Genomic DNA, 18,519 nt, shown 5'->3' with positions numbered 1-18,519 from the left:
AGTGAAGTCTGTGAGAGGGGACCAAGGTTAATTGCCCAAGGTTGAAATCAATCAGATTATTGGCTATTATTTGCTGTGATGTATTTGTGAACCAACTGAGCTAAAACACAAAGATTACAGATGGCACCACATTGTAGCCATGGTAGCATAACAGTCAACTATCAAGACGATTCTTTGCATTTTCACAAAGTAAGCGTCTTAATTAAATATTAAATGTACAATATCTTATTTTAAATTTTATCTCTGCTGAACAGATTAAATCAAATTTAATAGCATTGCCATTCTCAAGAAATGAATGATAAAGTTTTAGATCTATAATCTGTGTTACAATTCAAACATTTATAGGGGCCCTCAGGGGCCTACTGTTAGCTACTGAGTTTTCTTTGCCTTGATGTCTCTGTCTTACAATTCTAGATCTCAGATGTGCTAACATAGAAAAATAATGTAGAGTTAACCCCTCCGAGCCTTTTTGATCTTTAAAGCAGTCTGCAGCCATGTTGCTATGGAGATTAAACAGTCAGACATTATGATGAGTTTATTTAGTAAAATAGCAGCAAATTTGCTTATTTCATAACCAGCAAACTTTTCTCCTCTGGTCTGTTTAACAACTACGGTCTCAGATCAACACAGCCCTCCAGCTGTCAGCAGCAGAAACCCATCAACAGCAACATTTTACCTATTGGGGGAAACAGACTGAAGTGGTGCAATTGGTAGCACTGTTGCCAAGCAGCAAGAAGGTCCTGTGTTTGCATGTTCTCCCTGTGCATGCCTTGGTTTTCCTCCGGCTTCCTCCCTTGGGCATTGTGCATCCCTGATGTTGTAGTCCATGATGTGCTTGATGCTCTTCCACATACACTGGGGGTTGTCGGTGGTGAAGTGACCCAGGGTTTTCTGGCCATATTTGGTTTTGGCCCTCACAATGCCTGCAGTCAGTCCTTTCCTCACCTCTGAGTGCTTTCAGCCAGGGTTTCTGGTTTGGATAACAGGTTACTGTCTTGGTGGTGGTGACATCATCAGCACAATTGGAGATGAAGCCAAGAACAGAGAAGGTATTCCTCCAGGTCCAGCACTCCCTCATCATGTAGTTGCCTCTCGGAAGAGATGCAAATCTGTGCACTGAGAACAGTCCTGAAACATAGTGACTGTCTTCTTCGTTGGCGTAATCCGCCTTATCAACGGACGATATGCTGCCACCAGCAGGAGGGAGATGTGGTCAGAAAGGCCAACATGATGACATTAGAGCCAGTCTTGTAAACAAAGTAGCTCCTTTTATTACTGAGCACCTTATATATGTTCTCTCTTTGTCTCCTAAAACAGGTATTTACCCAAGGATTTAAAAGTAGCTAAAGAGCAACTTTGTTCAAATCTGGAGATGTTCATTTATTCAGTAACTATCAGCCAATTTCTGTGTTATCTAAAGTACTTAAAAATTGTAAAAGAAAATGAATAACTTTTGTACAATTATCAGTATGAATTTAGAAAAAAAAATTCTCTGCAGTTTGTTGATAACTTTGTCACTTGGTATATTTGTAGATTTTTCAAAGGAATTTGACACTAAATCATAAAATTCTTTGTCAACTCAACAGGCCCTCTAGTGAAAGGCTAAAGTTCCAAAATTTCTAAAACTTTGGAATTTAGAAGTCAACCATAAAACTCAAAAATGCAAAGAAATAGCTTAAACTAGCAGTACCATGTAACTTTGATACAAGCAACGAGATTGTACTTGTGTCTTTTATGTAAACAACTTTTAATTATAAAATGTTATGAGAAAATTTTAATGATTTAAGGTTAAAACTGGAAGCCATCAAAGGATGATTTTTGATGTAAGGAATCAATCATTACAAATATCAGTAATGATGAATAATGATGATTGTATTGAAATGGAAGAGAGCATCAGGAAATGACTGTGTGGGCACAAAGCAGAAGCTCACTGACTCAGAGGGATATGGGGCAATGGAATGGAAAACAAGTCAAGATGAGTTTGTCAAGCTTAGCATGAAGAAGTTTATGTGATGAAGACAACTGATATTTTGCAAGGATGTGCAGACAAGTGTGATGGAAAGAAAAGTTTGAGATTCAAACTTGGATCTGTTGCTCTGGGACTGATCTCAGATAAGAGGAAGACAATGGATGGCTGCATGTTAGTTTTATAGTAAATAAAAGGTTAAATGAATTTGTGATCTAATGACAACAAAAAGTCATCTCAGTGGTCCTACTACTCCTACCAACATCGCCACCTCATGGGCGTCCATGAGGTGGCGATGTTGTCAGGATAGTGGCTGTTCATTAATGATGAAAATATGAAGCTGTGCAATATGTAAGGATGTTTAAGAAGCAAGCCAGAATGCCAGTTAGCATCATCTAAATAGACATTTCAAGGCTAAATGTAAAAATCTTCTGCTTTATTGGTTTAAATAAAACTGGAATATCAGAATCCACATATGTTGTGTGTACTTTGCACAAATGATGAGGATTCCAATTGTATAATGGCAAATAAAACCAGGACTTTGGACATAAATAACATTAGTTTTATTCAAAACATCACATAAAAATTATAATAAAAAATGTTTTAAATGTTCATATTCAATCATATTCTAAAAACCTTTGACAATAAACACATCTAACAACAAAAAGGTTAAAATGCCACCAAACTGAACTTTCCATAAATTAAACAGCAGATATAAAGTATTTGTAGTGCATTCATTTAGAATAAAGTTTTAAATTAACTTTTACTGAGCCCAAAAGAAATCCCACATCTCAACTATTCCGGAAATTATTTAAAAACATATATTGTACCGCTCACCAAAGAAAGAGATCCATAGAAATCGTAATGGTGAAGTTATAGTGAAGTAGTTTCAGTATGAATTCAAACTGCATGTTATCTGCAGCCTGAAAGAACAACCATTTAAACGTCTCACAGTGTAAGGCAGTTTCACAGAAACTTCAAGTAGGATCATTCCAGTGTATGACATTGGAAGGCTGGATACCCCACAGCTCAGCCCCACCCACCATTCTGCCCAGTACCCAGGAACATGGAGGAAACTTTAAACGTCCCGCAGTGGACATCCTTCTGCCCCGCTCTTCAGAGCTTTTCTCTTCTGGCTGCAGTAGATCACAGTGATGGTGATAATCAGACCTATCACAAGCAGGATGAAGAGAATACCACCAGCAATAACAGCAGGAGAATACACTGCAAAGATAAGAAAATACAAAATATCAATTACAATCATTCTTCTTCACAGTACACAAAAACACAAAGAAAGCATTTCAAACATTGTGTTGTATCCAGCATGAACCCAAAGTACTGCTGACTCTGAGTAATGTATGTTCTCAGGGCATTAATCTTGTAAAATTACTCATTGTTGCTGTTAATTGGTTCAGTCCACAGCTTCCTGTTCTTCGCCCTGCTCTTACCTAACTATCACAACATCCTGCTGCATGTTAGTTCTGATCCTGCCTACTTATGGCTTCAACTGGCTCATGTTAATAGAAACCAAAATATCTAAATGAATTCAAAGGAGGGCTTGGAAATGGAGGGCTTTGTTCCTCCATTGACTCCTAGGACCCTAGGAGTCACTTGAGGTGGCTCAGACATCTGGTCAGGATGCTTCCTGGACGCCTGGTGATGAGGTGTTCTGGGCACGTCCCACTGGGACGCACTGGGACCAAGAGGAAGACCCAGGACATGCTGGAGGGACAATGTTTCTCGACTGGCCTGAGAACGCCAGTCTCAGGCCACTTCTCTGTGGGTTCACTTCTCTGTGGAGCCCACAGAGAAGTGAACCCCAAGGCTCCACTTCTCTGTGGAGCCTTGGGGGAGAGGGAAGTCTGGGCCTCCCTGCGATGCTACCCTACAATTTCTTGTGGAAGAAAACGGATGGATGAACAAATGGATATTCTTTCTCAGTATTGTGGCATTCAGCAAATAGAAATACTTTTGGTGAATCTAACTGGCCTAAAATAAGTTTGGTCTCTTTGAATTTCTGAGGGTGAGAAAAAAATGTGTGTTTCTACTATTATGGTGTATTTCAACATCTGGTTTCCACTGTGAATAGATCAATAACCCTACCCTTATCAAAAAATGTAACTTTATTTTTAAAAACTTCAAAATCTATATTTTGAATTATTTTTTTTTTATTTTGTAAATGTTGCTGTCAGATAATTTGCACCTTCACCCAGGAGAACATTGATATGTCCATACTAATGCCAGAGACCAGAAGATTAACCTGACCAGTACCTGTTGTCAACATGACATGATGAGTACTGAGAAGAAGCTTTGATAACCTCTAACAAATCAAAGCTTCCACTACATCACATGTCAAACTCAGGGCCTCTGTGGGCTAAATTTGGCCCACCAGATTTATTTATATGGCCCTCCACAATCTAGAGGGCCACATAAGTAGAACTGTAATACATGATGTCACAACCAGCACTTTGAGACATTCGTTGTCTTTATGTGGTCTGAAATGTAAACGAGTTAAACACCCCTGATCTAGAGCTGTTAGGTCTGTGACACTAATGAGTTACCTCTGGCTCAGGAGACAGAGGTGCTGATATCTGTTAAACCTGACACTGTCTCTCTTAATAATTCACAAGGTATACATCATGATGCACATTATGTGAATTCACATAGTTTATTGCACGTTCAGGAGTTCACCAACACTGGATTTTAGGACTATTTGTTGTTCACAAGTTGTTTTGCTGACAGATGATGTAGTGACTTTTAACCTTCAATGCATGACATGATACTTGTGTGAATGTGTCTGTTGAAACATCATCAGTAACTTCAGTATGAAGGGACAAAAGGGACAAAATACATGAAGAAGTCAGAGGAAGTGACCTTTTAAGATGGGCTCCTCATCATTATGAGAACACTTGGTTGCACTCAGCTGTCCAAACTGCTTCTCAGACCTTCGGCTGGGAATGTGGGCCTGGACACTGAAGCAGTAGCTCTCGCCTTTATCTAGATTGGTCATCTCTATCACACTTGAGCTGAACATTTGCATTTTCTGAAAAGAAGAAAAGGAAGAGATTAGGTAAAGGCTAAAAAATGTGGCCTGACTTAAGAGTACATTGCACATATGATTCTTGAAGACGACAAGTGGAAGATCTTTACGTAGATGGTTGGCATCACTCACTGTGCCAGTGCTCTTCTGCTTCCGGTACAAGACTTTGTATTGTAGCTCATCAGAAAAAATGTCTCTGATGCTCAGCTGATGATCATCTTTAAACACAGCTGTGAGTGGGTCAGTCACATGCAGGGTGATGGTCTTTTTGTCTTCATGCACTGTTAGGTTGAAGGTAGGCTTCCCAATCTCAGCTGTGAAGGAAATAGGAGAGTGAAGGTTTGTTACTGACAGTCGAATATTCAAAACCAGTTAATAGCCAACTCAATGGAGCAGAGGGAATGACCTGATAATGTGGTGGATCTAGCGGAGGGCAGAGCCTGGAGGTTCTCCAGTGTGGGCCCTCTAGCTGCACGTGTCTGACTGCCAAAAAGAGTGACCTGACATCTGCCTAGAGCTAGAACCTAGAACTTTATCAACCTAAAAACACGACATTTTCAGAACTTGTTTCTTTTCATCTTACAATGAAAGCCTTTCTGAACCCTGACTCTGGGCTCTTCCTGTCATTCTATTGCAGGTCACCATGCTGCTTGACCCTTTCCACATGCTTTCATGTTACAGCCAGAAACCTTTGTGTATTTTCTTAAAATGTTGTATTAAATGGTATATTGTTGAGAAAAATTCAATGTTTGCCTTATACAATTATTAATTTATTAATGAAATTGTTAATACAATTCTAGTATATTTTACTTGAATCGGTCACCGATTCCAGTATCTCTGGAATCGTAAGTCAAACTTATCAATCTCTTTCTCCTGAAGGAATGAATTCAGAACCAGCAGAAGAAACTTTTCACATTTTTCAGTTAAGTTTGAGAATTTATTAACAAATAGCCAAACAGCTGCATTAAACGAACTATGACAAAATTACATGAAAACTGATCAATAACTTCAAAATTATTGGAAAAATTGGAAGAGAAAAGTCAGTGGAACCACAATTTTGTGGCAATAAGACGGATGAGGAGGAGACGTAGGAAAGACAGGGGTGACTTGATCAGGTGTCAGAGACTGACATGATGTCCAGACTCAGATGAGCCCGCCACTTTGGAACAAGGAGTCATAAAACTCAACCATGTGCCCAGAGCTAAGTTTAAGTTAGACAGAAGATTGTGTACGAAAAAGGACTGAATGATTATAAGGAAAAGAAGAGAGAAGGAGAGAAAGAAAAAAATGGAGACAAGGCACAAATATGAACCTCCAGGTTCAAACTCTCCTTTAGGTACAAATTGCTTCAACAAAGCAACAAAACCATGCAAAGAATTGCTGTGCCTCTGTTGAGTCTGTGTCCCCTGGATATCGGGTGTCTCTGCATGTGTCTCTGTTGGAGGTTGAGTCCAAAGATTCATTCATCTGTTCTGGCTCTAAGTGTTACTGTGGAGTCTGCTCTTTTCTCTAATGTCTTTTGAGGCACAAGATAATGGATGCAGAGTTTCAATTTTGTTTACAAATAAAAACATGGTGTGCATTTATATTCAGCTCCCTTTACTGTGATATCTCCTAAAGAAAATCCAATAAAACGATTGCCTTCACCTATTAGGGAAACAGAGTCCAGCTGTGTCTGATTCAATCTGAGGTCATTTTAGTGAATTTGGTGACGGAAAAACTATTAATAATTGTAAATACTGCAAATCTGCCATTTCTAGAAGAAATGGCAGCAGAAAGACATCTACTGTGTTTTTTGCATAATAAACAAAATAAATAATGAAATACACTCTCTAAGGTTTTGGTTCTACAGCGCTCTAGAGGACATGGGGAAAAAATTTTCTTTGCATTCCCTTGCAATAATTTTTGCGTTCAATCGCAATATGCAATATTTGCTTATTTATTTTGTATACAGTCACAAAGGTCAATTTGAAATTTCAAATATATACACATTTAAAGAGACTCAGTCCTTATTCTTAACTCTTTGGTGCAAAAAATTTATTGAAAATCGATTTATTCACTGCATGTTTATGTCTGTTTGTGTAAGGTTGAGATGGAACTGCACATTAAAACCATTCAGACTAACACAATAGAGACATAATCAAAACTGTCAGATGACTCATTACCCGGTGATAGTAACTCAGAAATAGTCCAAATAGTTTGGATATATTTTTATTTCTTTCCTACTTTCCTTCTTTCCTATTTCTTTATGTTTATAGTTTTGTGGTGCATTTCTATCCTAAATAAAAAGATATAAAACTTCAGATATTTCACAACAAGATCTTAACATACATGGAAAAACCTCATGAAAGCTTTGTATTATAGCAGAAAATATGATGGCCCCATAAGAAAGGCTTACAATATTCAATTATGCCACATGAACTGACTACATGAACATTATTGCGAGAGAACGCAAAAGAAAAAAAATTCTCCATGTCCCCTGGAGGGCTCCGTACGGCTCAACATGGCCGTCCATGTTGGGCTCATTACACAAATGTTAGTTTTTCCAATTTTACGTAACAGCGTTCGTCTTCTTCCAAGCAACAGAAAACCTTCTCAGTCAGCCTCACTCATAAATCTGTTCTGGCTGCTCTCACATCCACAGGTGGGTTCACATTCTGACTCCTGTTCTTAAACGGACAACATCTTCGGTTGCTGTTTGCTGCCATGTATCATTTACAGAGAATAAAGCATGATTTATTCCACTGGCAGATCTAATGTGACAAACATGTTTCTTCAGACTGGAAGTATTACTTTTTTTGGATTCTGTGTAAGGAGCTTAAAGATAACTGTGAATGCAAACATTCACACTCCAGGCTCTTGATGTTAATCCTCAAAGATAAATCATCCAAATACCAGAAGAAACCTTCTAAAGGCTCATAAACTTTTTCCATACGTTATTGATAAGGAACTAAACAAAGTTTGACGTAATATTTGACTAAAATGTAAATAGATTTGGTGGCCTTAGGATCTCATCTCTGCTTTTTGCAGACAATATGGTCCTATTGGCTTCATCAGGTCGTGATCTGCAGCTCTCGCTGGAGCGGTTCGCAGCCGAGTGTGAAGCGGCCAGGATGGGGATCAGTGCCTCCAAATCCGAGGCCATGGTCTTGAGCCGGAAAAGGGTAGAGTGCCTTCTCCGGGTCAGGCGGGGTGTCCTGCCCCAAGTGGAGGAGTTCAAGTATCTCGGGGTCTTGTTCACAAATGGGGGAAGAAGGGAGCGGGAGATCGACAGGCGAATTGGCGCAGCGTCTGCCGTCAAGCGGGCGCTGTACCGGTCCGTCGTGGTGAAGAGAGAGCTGAGCCAAAAAGCAAGGCTCTCGATTTACCGGTCGATCTACGTTCCCACCCTCATCTATGGTCATGAGCTTTGGGTCATGACCGAAAGAACGAGATCGCGGATACAAGCGGCCGAAATGGGTTTTCTCCGTAGGGTGGCTGGGCTCTCCCTTAGAGATAGGGTGAGAAGCTCAGTCATCCGGGAGGGACTCAGAGTAGAGCCGCTGCTCCTTCACATCGAGAGGAGCCAGTTGAGGTGGCCCTGCTGGCATCTGGTCAGGATGCCTCCTGGACGCCTCCCTGGTGAGGTGTTCCGGGCAAGTTCCACCGGGAGGAGGCCCCGGGGAAGACTCAGGACACGCTGGAGGGACTATGTCTCTCGGCTGGCCTGGGAACGCCTCGGGATTCCCCTGGAAGAGCTGGAAGAAGTGGCCGGGGAGAGGGAAGTCTGGGCCTCCCTTCTGAAGCTGCTACCCCCGCGACCCGACCCCGGATAAGCGGAAGAAGATGGATGGATGGATGGATGGATGGATGGGTAAATAGATTTTATTTTAAAATCATGATGCTCATTTTCTATTGTTTTCCTCTGGGATACCTGTCTCATTTCCTGTCTAAAGGTATGAATAATTTTGGACTTAATATAACTTCATAACAAAAGTTTTTATACCTATAGTAGCAGAGTAGATTATAAAAGCCATTGTCTCATCAGACAACTTTTATCTGAAATAGATTCATCCACACAAACAAGAAATCTCATATTTTCTTCTTCTGTGAACTAAAAGGGAGTGTCTGATCTAGCATACACTAAAGAACAGTACAGAACATGCCTGCAGGCACTACTGTCTCATGTTTCATCACTCTGTGTTCCTTTAGACAACCTGACGCTGCTGAAAAGTTGCAGAGGAGTGTTCCTACTGTCTATAGAAAAAAACATGATGAGCAGTCATTCCTTTTTGAGTCTTAATTAACTCTGCCAGGTCTAAAAACATGGGAGAGGAATTTCAAATTGACAAACTTCTAGATGGCTCCCTGCATGAAAGATCTGCTATAACATCAGTTCAATATAAAGATGATGTCATTCTTGCGCCTCCGCTGAGCCAGTCTTTGTGATTCTAACACATCATGCTGGTTGAAGGGAACATGAGGAACCTACTGTCTTGGTAAGGGCAGAATCTGGGTGAGGTGGTATGTGGGAACTCTGTGTCATCTGATGTGGTTCCCAGTGGAGGTTCTGACAGGATGTCAGCTGAGTAGCAGGACTTGAGCTCAGTCAGGGAGACGGACAGGTCACACATTGTGGTATTGGAGCGAATGCAGTGATGGTTCCTCTGTCTGTCTCCTCCAGCCCTACAGCACAGACCAAACAAAGATTTCTTACTAATAAAACTGTACTAGAGTTTTAATGAGTCTGATCCACACATATGCACACACACACACACATCCTGATACTTCTATGCAAACTCATTACTTTGTATTGACTGCCATTCACTTTTGTAACCCTATTAGTTAACCCTAATCTTAGCAGCCTTAGCTCCACCTCGGACCTCTACACATCAGCAGGAGGAGGGCGCTCCTCATCATGAAGGACTCCACCCATCCTGCACACAGTCTGTTCAGCCCCTTCCTTCAGGCAGAAGGCTGAGAAGCATCCAGAGCAAGACCACCGGACTGAGAAACGGTTTCTACTCCTCAACCGTCAGACTACTCAACTTAAGCTGCACCTAACACAGCTTCATCTCATAAATTATTTACACACACAACACCTTTTTAATATACTGTACATGTCCATATGTCACATAAACTACTTTATTTATTATTTCTGTATTAAATTTCTTAATCTGGGACCTGAGTCTGAATTTTGAACCACAAACAATCAAAGGTGATATGGCAATAAAAAAATATTTGAATCCTTGAATCCTATATATAAATTATGACCTAAAAGAAATTAGAATTTTACCTTGAAATTGGGTCTCTGTCTCTTTAAAAACTCTTAAAAAGGTTTTTCTTAAACTCCACCAGTCATCACAACATGGCTCCTCTATTAACCGTTTAACAATGTTTGTACCAGTGCTGCACTGAGACGTTGCTCCTATAATGAGCTCAGCAGTTCTGCAGATCCATCAGGTTGCTGTTGGCAAGTCTGAAGGACCTGAGTTGAGGAGTGATGGGGGAATGTTGGAAACGGTAGCTCCTAAGAAGAGCTGTGTATCTGGAAGGCGGTGCTGAGGCACTCAGGTCCACTGAGGCATTTTGCACAGCTGAATGGTTGCCATGGGAGATTAAAGAATTTCTCAAAAACAAATGAAAGAATCAAAGCAACACTTCAGATATGTTTTTGGTAAGGGAAAAACATGGTATGGATGTAAAACTCAAAGCCATTGTGAGCAGGATTAGATTAAATTGAAAGAGACGCGTAGTGACACTGCCTGCTGCTTCACTCATCAGGGTTTTCAGACTCTTCCATAAATCACTTTCAACTAAAGAACTGTTTCACTTAAAGAAGTTACTGAAAAGAGGTTACCATGGTTTCCACACAGCAAATCCAACAGGCCCAAATTAACTCTGTCAGATTTGATTTCAACACTTTTAAAGTGTCCACACCAGAAAGTGTTAATTTAACACTTTTTGGAGAGTGTCAAATACCAAATCTGTCCAAATCTGAGTTCATCTTTTAACACTAACTCTGTCTTAAATCTTAAATATTAACTCTTCCAGAGTATTTTTTTTTTTACTTTATAAGAGTTATTTGTAATTAATACTAAATAGATATACTTTTTATTACTTTGAACTTTTAAAAAGTCTTTGGAAAATAAAGATTTAATAAAGAGGCAATGATTTTCTGAGATGCATTTATTTCAAAACATGTAACAACGTGGAATAATGTACACGTTCATGTTTCACATGTCACTTTCATTCACATATTGCTTATCAAAAGGCCTGATATGGGCAATACAAAAAACAGTATGCTAAATACATTTTTCTTCAATACAACATGTATGAAATTGAAATGGAAGCTTGGCCGGGGACAAAAACACCAACTGCTCATAGGTACTGACTGCACTGGACAAGTAATACAGCCAGTGTTGGTTTCTGGATCATAACAAACAAAAAACATAAGAATGAAAAATGGAACAAAGGAATGCATTTTTACTATAACTATAACAACAAGCCTCAATTACAGAGATGTGGAGTTTCAGAGATATTAACACTTAACCATTTTTGGAGAATCTTGGAAGACGCCATGGAGGGTGAGGGTGCGAGAGGGACTGACGCTGACGACTGGAGATTCATCCTCAACCAAAGTGCTCTTAATATCTAGAAAAAAAGGCAATGGACATTATAAACATGCTGCAAAATTCATATGAGAAGGCACAACAACTGAATGACAACATAAATTATATCTGCTATCAGTGAGGAATATGCTTTCAATATGAAAAAGCCTTTTACAGTTTTTCAAAGAAAAAAAATCAGGATCAGAAAGGTTGATAAATCTGACAAGTATTTATGAAAACATTCAAGATCATGGAAAGCATACTAAAAATTATTACCAATCTGTTTACGTTAGCCAACAATTTGACTCAATGTTGACCTGCTCAATTTTTTTCTCCAACACTTACACTGCACAAACATGCTAAGCTAAACATGCTAACACCGAGCCATGTGGGGAAGGTGACGTCTATCATACAGGCTGGTATCAACTCAAAATAATAGCTATATAAACCATCTCAGAAAAAAATTACTTACCAAGCGTGGTGAACAACTCAGACATGTGCAAAGCAAATTGTTGTGAAATGACTTGGATTCTGTTGCTTGGCTTGGTGGGAACCTGAGATTCTGGAGTTCAGAGTTAAGAAGTCAAGATTTATTGATTTCATTTTAACAATTCTAGATTTGATACGGAAACACTTTGTTTTAACACTCGATTTTAACTACTAATAATATACAGCCCAGAGTTACATAATGCGACTCGATTAGAGTAAAATTAACTGCTTTTGCAAAAAAATCTACTAACACTGAAACATTTAACACTTTTGAATTTGTACTAAACCAATCATATAGTTCTGTTGATGGAAAAAAAAGATTGTTATATTGGTGTGACTCTGCCATGTCTGACAGAGCCACAGGGTGGAGCCCTGATTGGACAGTGCTGATTGGTTTTTCGAGAAAGGGTGGTGCAGAAAAGTTGCACGAGAAAAAGGCTTTACTTGGGCCCTTTGCTTCCGCGCTTTGCTTCCGCGCGTTGCCTCTGCGCGTTGCCTCCGCGCGTTGCCTCCGCGCGTTGCCTCCGCGCGTTGCCTCACAGGCTGTCGCTGCTTGCTCTCTTTAAGTTTACCTCAGCACAGATTGCATTCCCCCTTTCACTCAAACTGGACACAGGCTGACCTGTATGGATCAACCCCCTGTGAGGAATCGTGTTTCTTTGGAGAACTTTACATCAGGGTAAGAATTTAAAACCCAACGCTGTGGTCATAGAGCTGTGCTTGCACAACTCTATGATTTAACCCATTACTGCACTTTCAGAGGTGTGCAATGAGAATGATATATCTTTGTAAAGAAAGAATTATGTGCGGCATGTGTATTTACGTCACTGCCCAGCGTGTGGCTCTGTGTCTGTGCTGATAAAGTTTATGCATGTGGTCCCAGTTGGCCAGTGCCTTAGTGGTAAAGCGGTTCAGCTGAACCACTAATGCTGACTGACTAAGAGGCCGTGCGGAGATCAGAAAAACTCATACTGTAAAGCTCAGGCAACCAAAACAGTTTCTGTGGCGTTTATTAAAAACTTAACAGACATGAAATGGAAGAGCTACTAAAGCCACATAAATTAAATCTCCTCTTTGTCCCGCTGCACAATGCAGCAAATTTTACTCATCATGCAGGGTTTGAGCAGAATTTTACTTAGGGGCCCCTCTTCCTGCTAAGAACATCAGCACCTCTAACAGCATTTCAAAATGGATTTCGTAAATTCTGGGAGAAGGGGGTAGTTTAATTGACCGATCTAAAAAGTAATAACTGTAGCTAAGTAAGATGTATTTGTTAACAAACAGAACTCAATGTCAAAGATTAGACTCAGAACATCAGATTGTTTCTATGGTAACAAAACTATTTAACTATGAATATTGTTCTTTGAACTTTTACAAAGTAAACTGTCCAGCTCCTTAAAATCTTACATTTAAATGTTAAACAATTTAAATCTTTTAATTTATGCTGAAACCATTAAATCAAATTGATAATCTCAGTAAACAAATGTTACATTTATGTATCTCTGTTAAAATATTAGCATTCATGGCCCCTGAAGCCCTGGGGGCCTGATGGAGCCGTTGACTTAATTTGGATTAAACAGAAGTATATAATAATAAAATAAAATAATTGATATTCATTTTAATTGTATTTTTTGATTTGTTGTTTTTCAGACTAGTTGTGGGTTTAAATATTGTTTCACTGGCCATGTTTTCATGTTACACTTTATTATCCAGTAATATTTTTACATTTTCTGTCTACTTAACATCTTTTAATAAAAAAAAAACACAGTGGACCGCCGGGCTTAGCAAGATTTCTGAGGGAGACCTTGCAATTTGTTCTAGAAATAGAGGGCCCCAAAACTAAATTTCGCTTAGGGCCCCAAAACTAAATGAAGGCTTGGGCCAGCCCTGGCTCCCACAGTCCAGATTAGGAATGCTCCAATCAGGTTTTTTGCTGCCGATTCCAATCACCCATGAGGGCCGATCACTGCCGATCACCGATAATGATCGCGAAATATAAATAAATGTTATTTTGTGATCTGGCAAAATTAAGAAGATGATCTGGTAGTAACTTCACCTAATTTAGATATAAAACATGCAAAATACTTGCAGGCACAATACCACAGTTACTCAGTCAAAAGGACAACTGAAAAACCTGCAGTCAGTACAATAATATTTAGCAGTAAGGCTCTTAATAGCGTAAATTATATATGAGTCAAATAAATCTCACAACACAGCCTATATCAAATAATGTCAATCAGCACACCTCTACTCCACAACTGACTGTTAGGTTGATTGATCTCTCTAAGCTCTCCTGCATGCATGGTTGTTTGTCCCGTGTGTCTCTGTGCTGCCCTGCGATGGTGACCTGTCCAGGGTCACCTCGCCTCTCATCCGTTGACATCTGCAGACCCAGTACCCCTCGCCACCCCACTGGGGATAAGTGTGAGGTGATGAGGACGTTAATTTTGACTGTGTATGGCCAAAATTTACATCATGTACAAGCAATATTATTAAAATAATATTAATGATTGCTGAGATATTCCTGTGTGGTATTTTGAATAAGCATTTATCAGTAATACATCCAACTTTAAACCCATATTGTTCACCACCAAGAAGCAGAACACATTAAATGTAATTTGTTAAAACTATAATTATATATAATCCAAACTATAATTTGGATTTAACCTCCATTTTCTTTAAATATTCACATTTTCCAGAGACTCTTCTCCTTTGGGGAGCAAGACATTCAATCTTAGATTGTTTTTGAGATTTTTTTCTTCATTTATTTGGAGTTTGAGTTTTTATAAATCCATTCTTCAGATACTAGATGTTTTGTAAGTACACACAGAGTTTTCCTGTATATATTTGTGAAACTTTTAGTATTCATGTTTTAGTTCTAACAAATTGCATTATATTTATTTCATAAAGACTTATTCAACTCTTGATACACTTTTTGTAAAGCTATTTTCCATCTTCATATCACTTTACAAATACATATTTATCTGCTTCTGGGATTTTATCTGACCAATTATGGTAGGGCTCCTGAACTAAAAATGTCTGGGGCCAACATTCTTGTAATGGAGCATATTTGTAGAGAGGATTGTTATTTAGTTTGCTCCATCATCAGAGAACACGAGACATGCTGCAAGTTCAGAAACATTCTGGTACTTACACAGAAAACTCCACAGTGTATGAGTAATCCGCAGATGGCTTGGGTTCCCAGCTCAGGATAGTTTTAAAGTTGGTGGAGCTCCAAGTGACATTCTGAGCCCGGGGATATGAGTATGCAGCCCCTGTTAGTAGAACAATTGTATATATAAAAAGTTAGACTTGTCTTCAGGAGTTAGTTTGCTCATTATGCTGAAAATTTGTTATGAGTATTCCATCTTTTATTGGAAATGGGACTGAAAGTTTTGATTGAGTTTTTGTTATTATTCATTTAATTACTAATTTGGCTATGTGCTGATCCAGGAGTGAATGCTTCAGGTCAGCGACTTGATGGAATCTGCTGGGTTTCCAAAGATAGAAAGCTTCTTAAACCATTTTAATAATGTAGTGAACTTCATGCACTGTTCAATAGTTAAAGGGAGATGTGATTGGATTGAACTGATGTTTTCAGTAAAGTGCCTTGAGACAATATTTTTGAATTATATATAAATATACTCAACTGAATTTAAGTTTTAACATCAAGCATTTATTTTAACCCTTTCATGCATAGAGGTCACTGAAGTTTACAGCTATCTAAAAGCCATTTTCTTGTGCTTCCTGTGGATTTTTATGTTATAAATGCACACAGACCACTGAAGTGGACACTAATGCATCATAAAATATACCATCAACTACTGGCCATCAGCTGCAAATGCAAGAAATTATTTTTGTTAAATACAATATGGCCGACAGACAAAAAAGCATGAGAACCGACCCGGTCCCTCCTTCTACTGTAGACGACTCTTGCAAGTAAAAAACATATTGTGACATCAGATAATTCCTAAAGAACAATACTACTGATGTATTTTTCAAATAACAACTTTGTATTTGGAGAAAATTACTATTGATCATCTAAAAAAATAAAAAAAAGTTTTTTACAAAAAATTTTCCTACCTTTTTTTATGCCTTAAGAAAATAAAATAAAAAATTGGAAAAAAAAAATCCTGACACAAAGGATCATAATTCATGCATGAAAGGATTAATGCCGAGGTAATAAGGACGGTGCCAGCTTCCCAGCCTAAGTTTACATTATTAAACCATATTTAGCACTTTTACAAAAACGGTGGACCAAAACGTAGCACAAGAGAAGACGGAGATAAAAACATAAACATAACCAATCAATCACAGACTCAGAACGTGCTAAATGGACATGTATGAAAAAGGGCGTTCTGCTAAGCAGCGAACTAAATGATCCCATTTACACCTTAAATATAAACCTATAGCGTTCATAAACTAACACTGCGGAAGTTTAGATATAGAAATATAGATATAGATGTGCAAATCAGCACATAAGTGGAACGATAAGCCACTGAGAGATCAAGTATTCTCTCTGATCATTTTTATTCAACTTGACAAACCTGAAATCTAACTGGAACTTCAATAAATAACTTTTTCCCGCAGACCTGACCAGAGAATCAAAGATCGGAAACATCTTCAAACTGAACTCACCGGAGGTGCAGTGTGTGGAGAGGAGGACCATGACGAGAGATGTTTGGAGCTTCATTCTGTCAAATACAAAAAGAAAAATGTCCAGTTCAGTTTGTCGGGGTGTATCCAGCTATTCCTCCTGTTTTATTCTCTCTTACAATACTGAGTTGACCTGAAAGCGCCGCTTTTAGAGCTGAGGCTCGGCGCTGGGTTTGACCAAATAAGGGCTGTCCGGCTATGACGTCAATAGACTACATTTATAGCTGCGTGCTGCACTGATTACGTGATTCATCCATATTAGTGTAATCTGCTGCACAATACAGAGATGTCATGGAAAAGGAATGCTCTCCTTTAATCGTCGTTATTATTATTATTATTATTATTATTATTATTATTATTATTATTATTATTATTATTATTAGTGCACCAATCATGTTAGCAGTATGTTGGAGAAAGATCAAATAAATCTTTATTGCCATTGTAGCGACACTCAGTCTACTGCAAGGTTCACAGAGAAAAATGATGCCCAGAATAAAATGAGTGCATAAATAGTACAACTATAAATTATGGATTTCCTTTCTTTTCTGTCTTTATCTTCAATGCACTTGAAATAAACACGAAGCAATTTTTAATATTTTTTTGTTCAGTGGAGCATTATAGGGGAATCTGCAACGCTCCACTTGTGAAAGTAAATCTGTGGGGTAGGGTTCAGGGTTAGGGTCTCCTTGGCACTCAGATAATAATCCTGAGTGTCACTCAGTACACATAAAATCTCTTTTAAAAATCTCGCAAAAAAATCCTTACTTAATAAATAAGCAGTGCAAGTTCATTAGTTTTGATTTGTTCTTCCTGCAGACTTTTTTCATAATTTTTGGGGGATGTTTCTTCACAAGTTGAACAAGTTTCTTCTCTGATTTTTGGTGCTGTGCAGTTTCCTTTTACTTGTTATGATGTTTAACGGTAGTAATGCAGCGAAATACTGTTTTTATAACCAAGAGCAGCTGGTTATCCTCTCAAAAACTTACACAATATCAGAACTATGATGCCAAAACCACAGACCAGTTGAACAGGAGGCTTCATGAATACAAAGCAGGACCAAAGAGAGGAGAGAGAGGAGAGAGAGGTTCAAACCGTCTCTTCCATCAATCAAAATGGACAATGATCCATTCCCAACCAGTTCAACCAGACAGAGATTTAAAGAGGAGCAGCAGAAGCAAATGACCAAAGCAGTGCTTGCCAACAACTGATGGTGTCATCCAGGACATGACACTGGGGAACATTTACTCTGCTGCCTGCATATTGAGTTTTTAGCATGTTATGACAGTTATGTGACTGTTTTAAAGCAACAGTGTCTTCAATCTGAAGACTTCTTCAGATTTGTTGCAAGACTTACAGCTACTGGAAATCTTTCCTGCCCACAGTATCACCATCCACAATAACTCTTTGAAGATACAAAAACATTTCAATACAATTCAATTGTATTTATATAATGGGAATTCAGCACAAATGCCATCTCAAGGCACTCTACAAAAACAATTCTAAACACATTTCAATTGATTCTAGTTATCAAAAAATTCATTATGCTCTATTATTCAGTTTCTATCTAAGGAAAGCCAGCAGTTTGGATCTTGTAGCATCCACTCCTTACACACAGCAACACCAGCTTGCATTGTCTTCTTGTCATTGACTTTACAGGAATCCCTCATACCAAGCATGCATGTAGAGACAGTGGAAAGAAAAAACTCCCCTTTAATAGGAATAAACCTCAAGCAGAACCAGAACCTGGCTCAGAAAAAGTGGCCACCTGCCAGGACCAA

At 38.8% G+C, this 18,519-nt stretch overlaps 1 protein-coding gene and 2 long non-coding RNA genes across 3 annotated transcripts; 1 reads left to right on the top strand and 2 right to left on the bottom strand.

Moving 5' to 3' along the window:
* Positions 1-2,381: 2,381 nt before the first annotated feature.
* f3a (coagulation factor III, tissue factor a) lies at positions 2,382-16,916 on the bottom strand. Its single transcript, XM_032552173.1, has 6 exons — positions 16,724-16,916; positions 15,240-15,360; positions 9,478-9,671; positions 5,139-5,320; positions 4,841-5,009; positions 2,382-3,190 (listed from the first exon to the last, which is right to left on the bottom strand). Exons 1-6 carry the CDS (start codon positions 16,776-16,778, stop codon positions 3,045-3,047), a joined length of 867 nt encoding a protein of 288 aa, XP_032408064.1. The 5' UTR covers positions 16,779-16,916; the 3' UTR covers positions 2,382-3,044.
* LOC116712300 (uncharacterized) lies at positions 11,157-12,568 on the bottom strand. Its single transcript, XR_004337494.1, has 2 exons — positions 12,069-12,568; positions 11,157-11,639 (listed from the first exon to the last, which is right to left on the bottom strand). It is a non-coding gene; the product is annotated as an uncharacterized LOC116712300 (long non-coding RNA).
* Positions 12,575-17,256, top strand: LOC116712303 (uncharacterized). Its single transcript, XR_004337496.1, has 2 exons — positions 12,575-12,764; positions 16,676-17,256. It is a non-coding gene; the product is annotated as an uncharacterized LOC116712303 (long non-coding RNA).
* Positions 17,257-18,519: the final 1,263 nt, after the last annotated feature.

Source organism: Xiphophorus hellerii, chromosome 21 (assembly GCF_003331165.1).
Source record: "Xiphophorus hellerii strain 12219 chromosome 21, Xiphophorus_hellerii-4.1, whole genome shotgun sequence".
Classification (NCBI taxonomy): Eukaryota; Metazoa; Chordata; class Actinopteri; order Cyprinodontiformes; family Poeciliidae; genus Xiphophorus; species Xiphophorus hellerii.
Note: the sequence above shows the minus strand (reverse complement) of the source record. Positions and strands in the feature narration are given on the sequence as shown.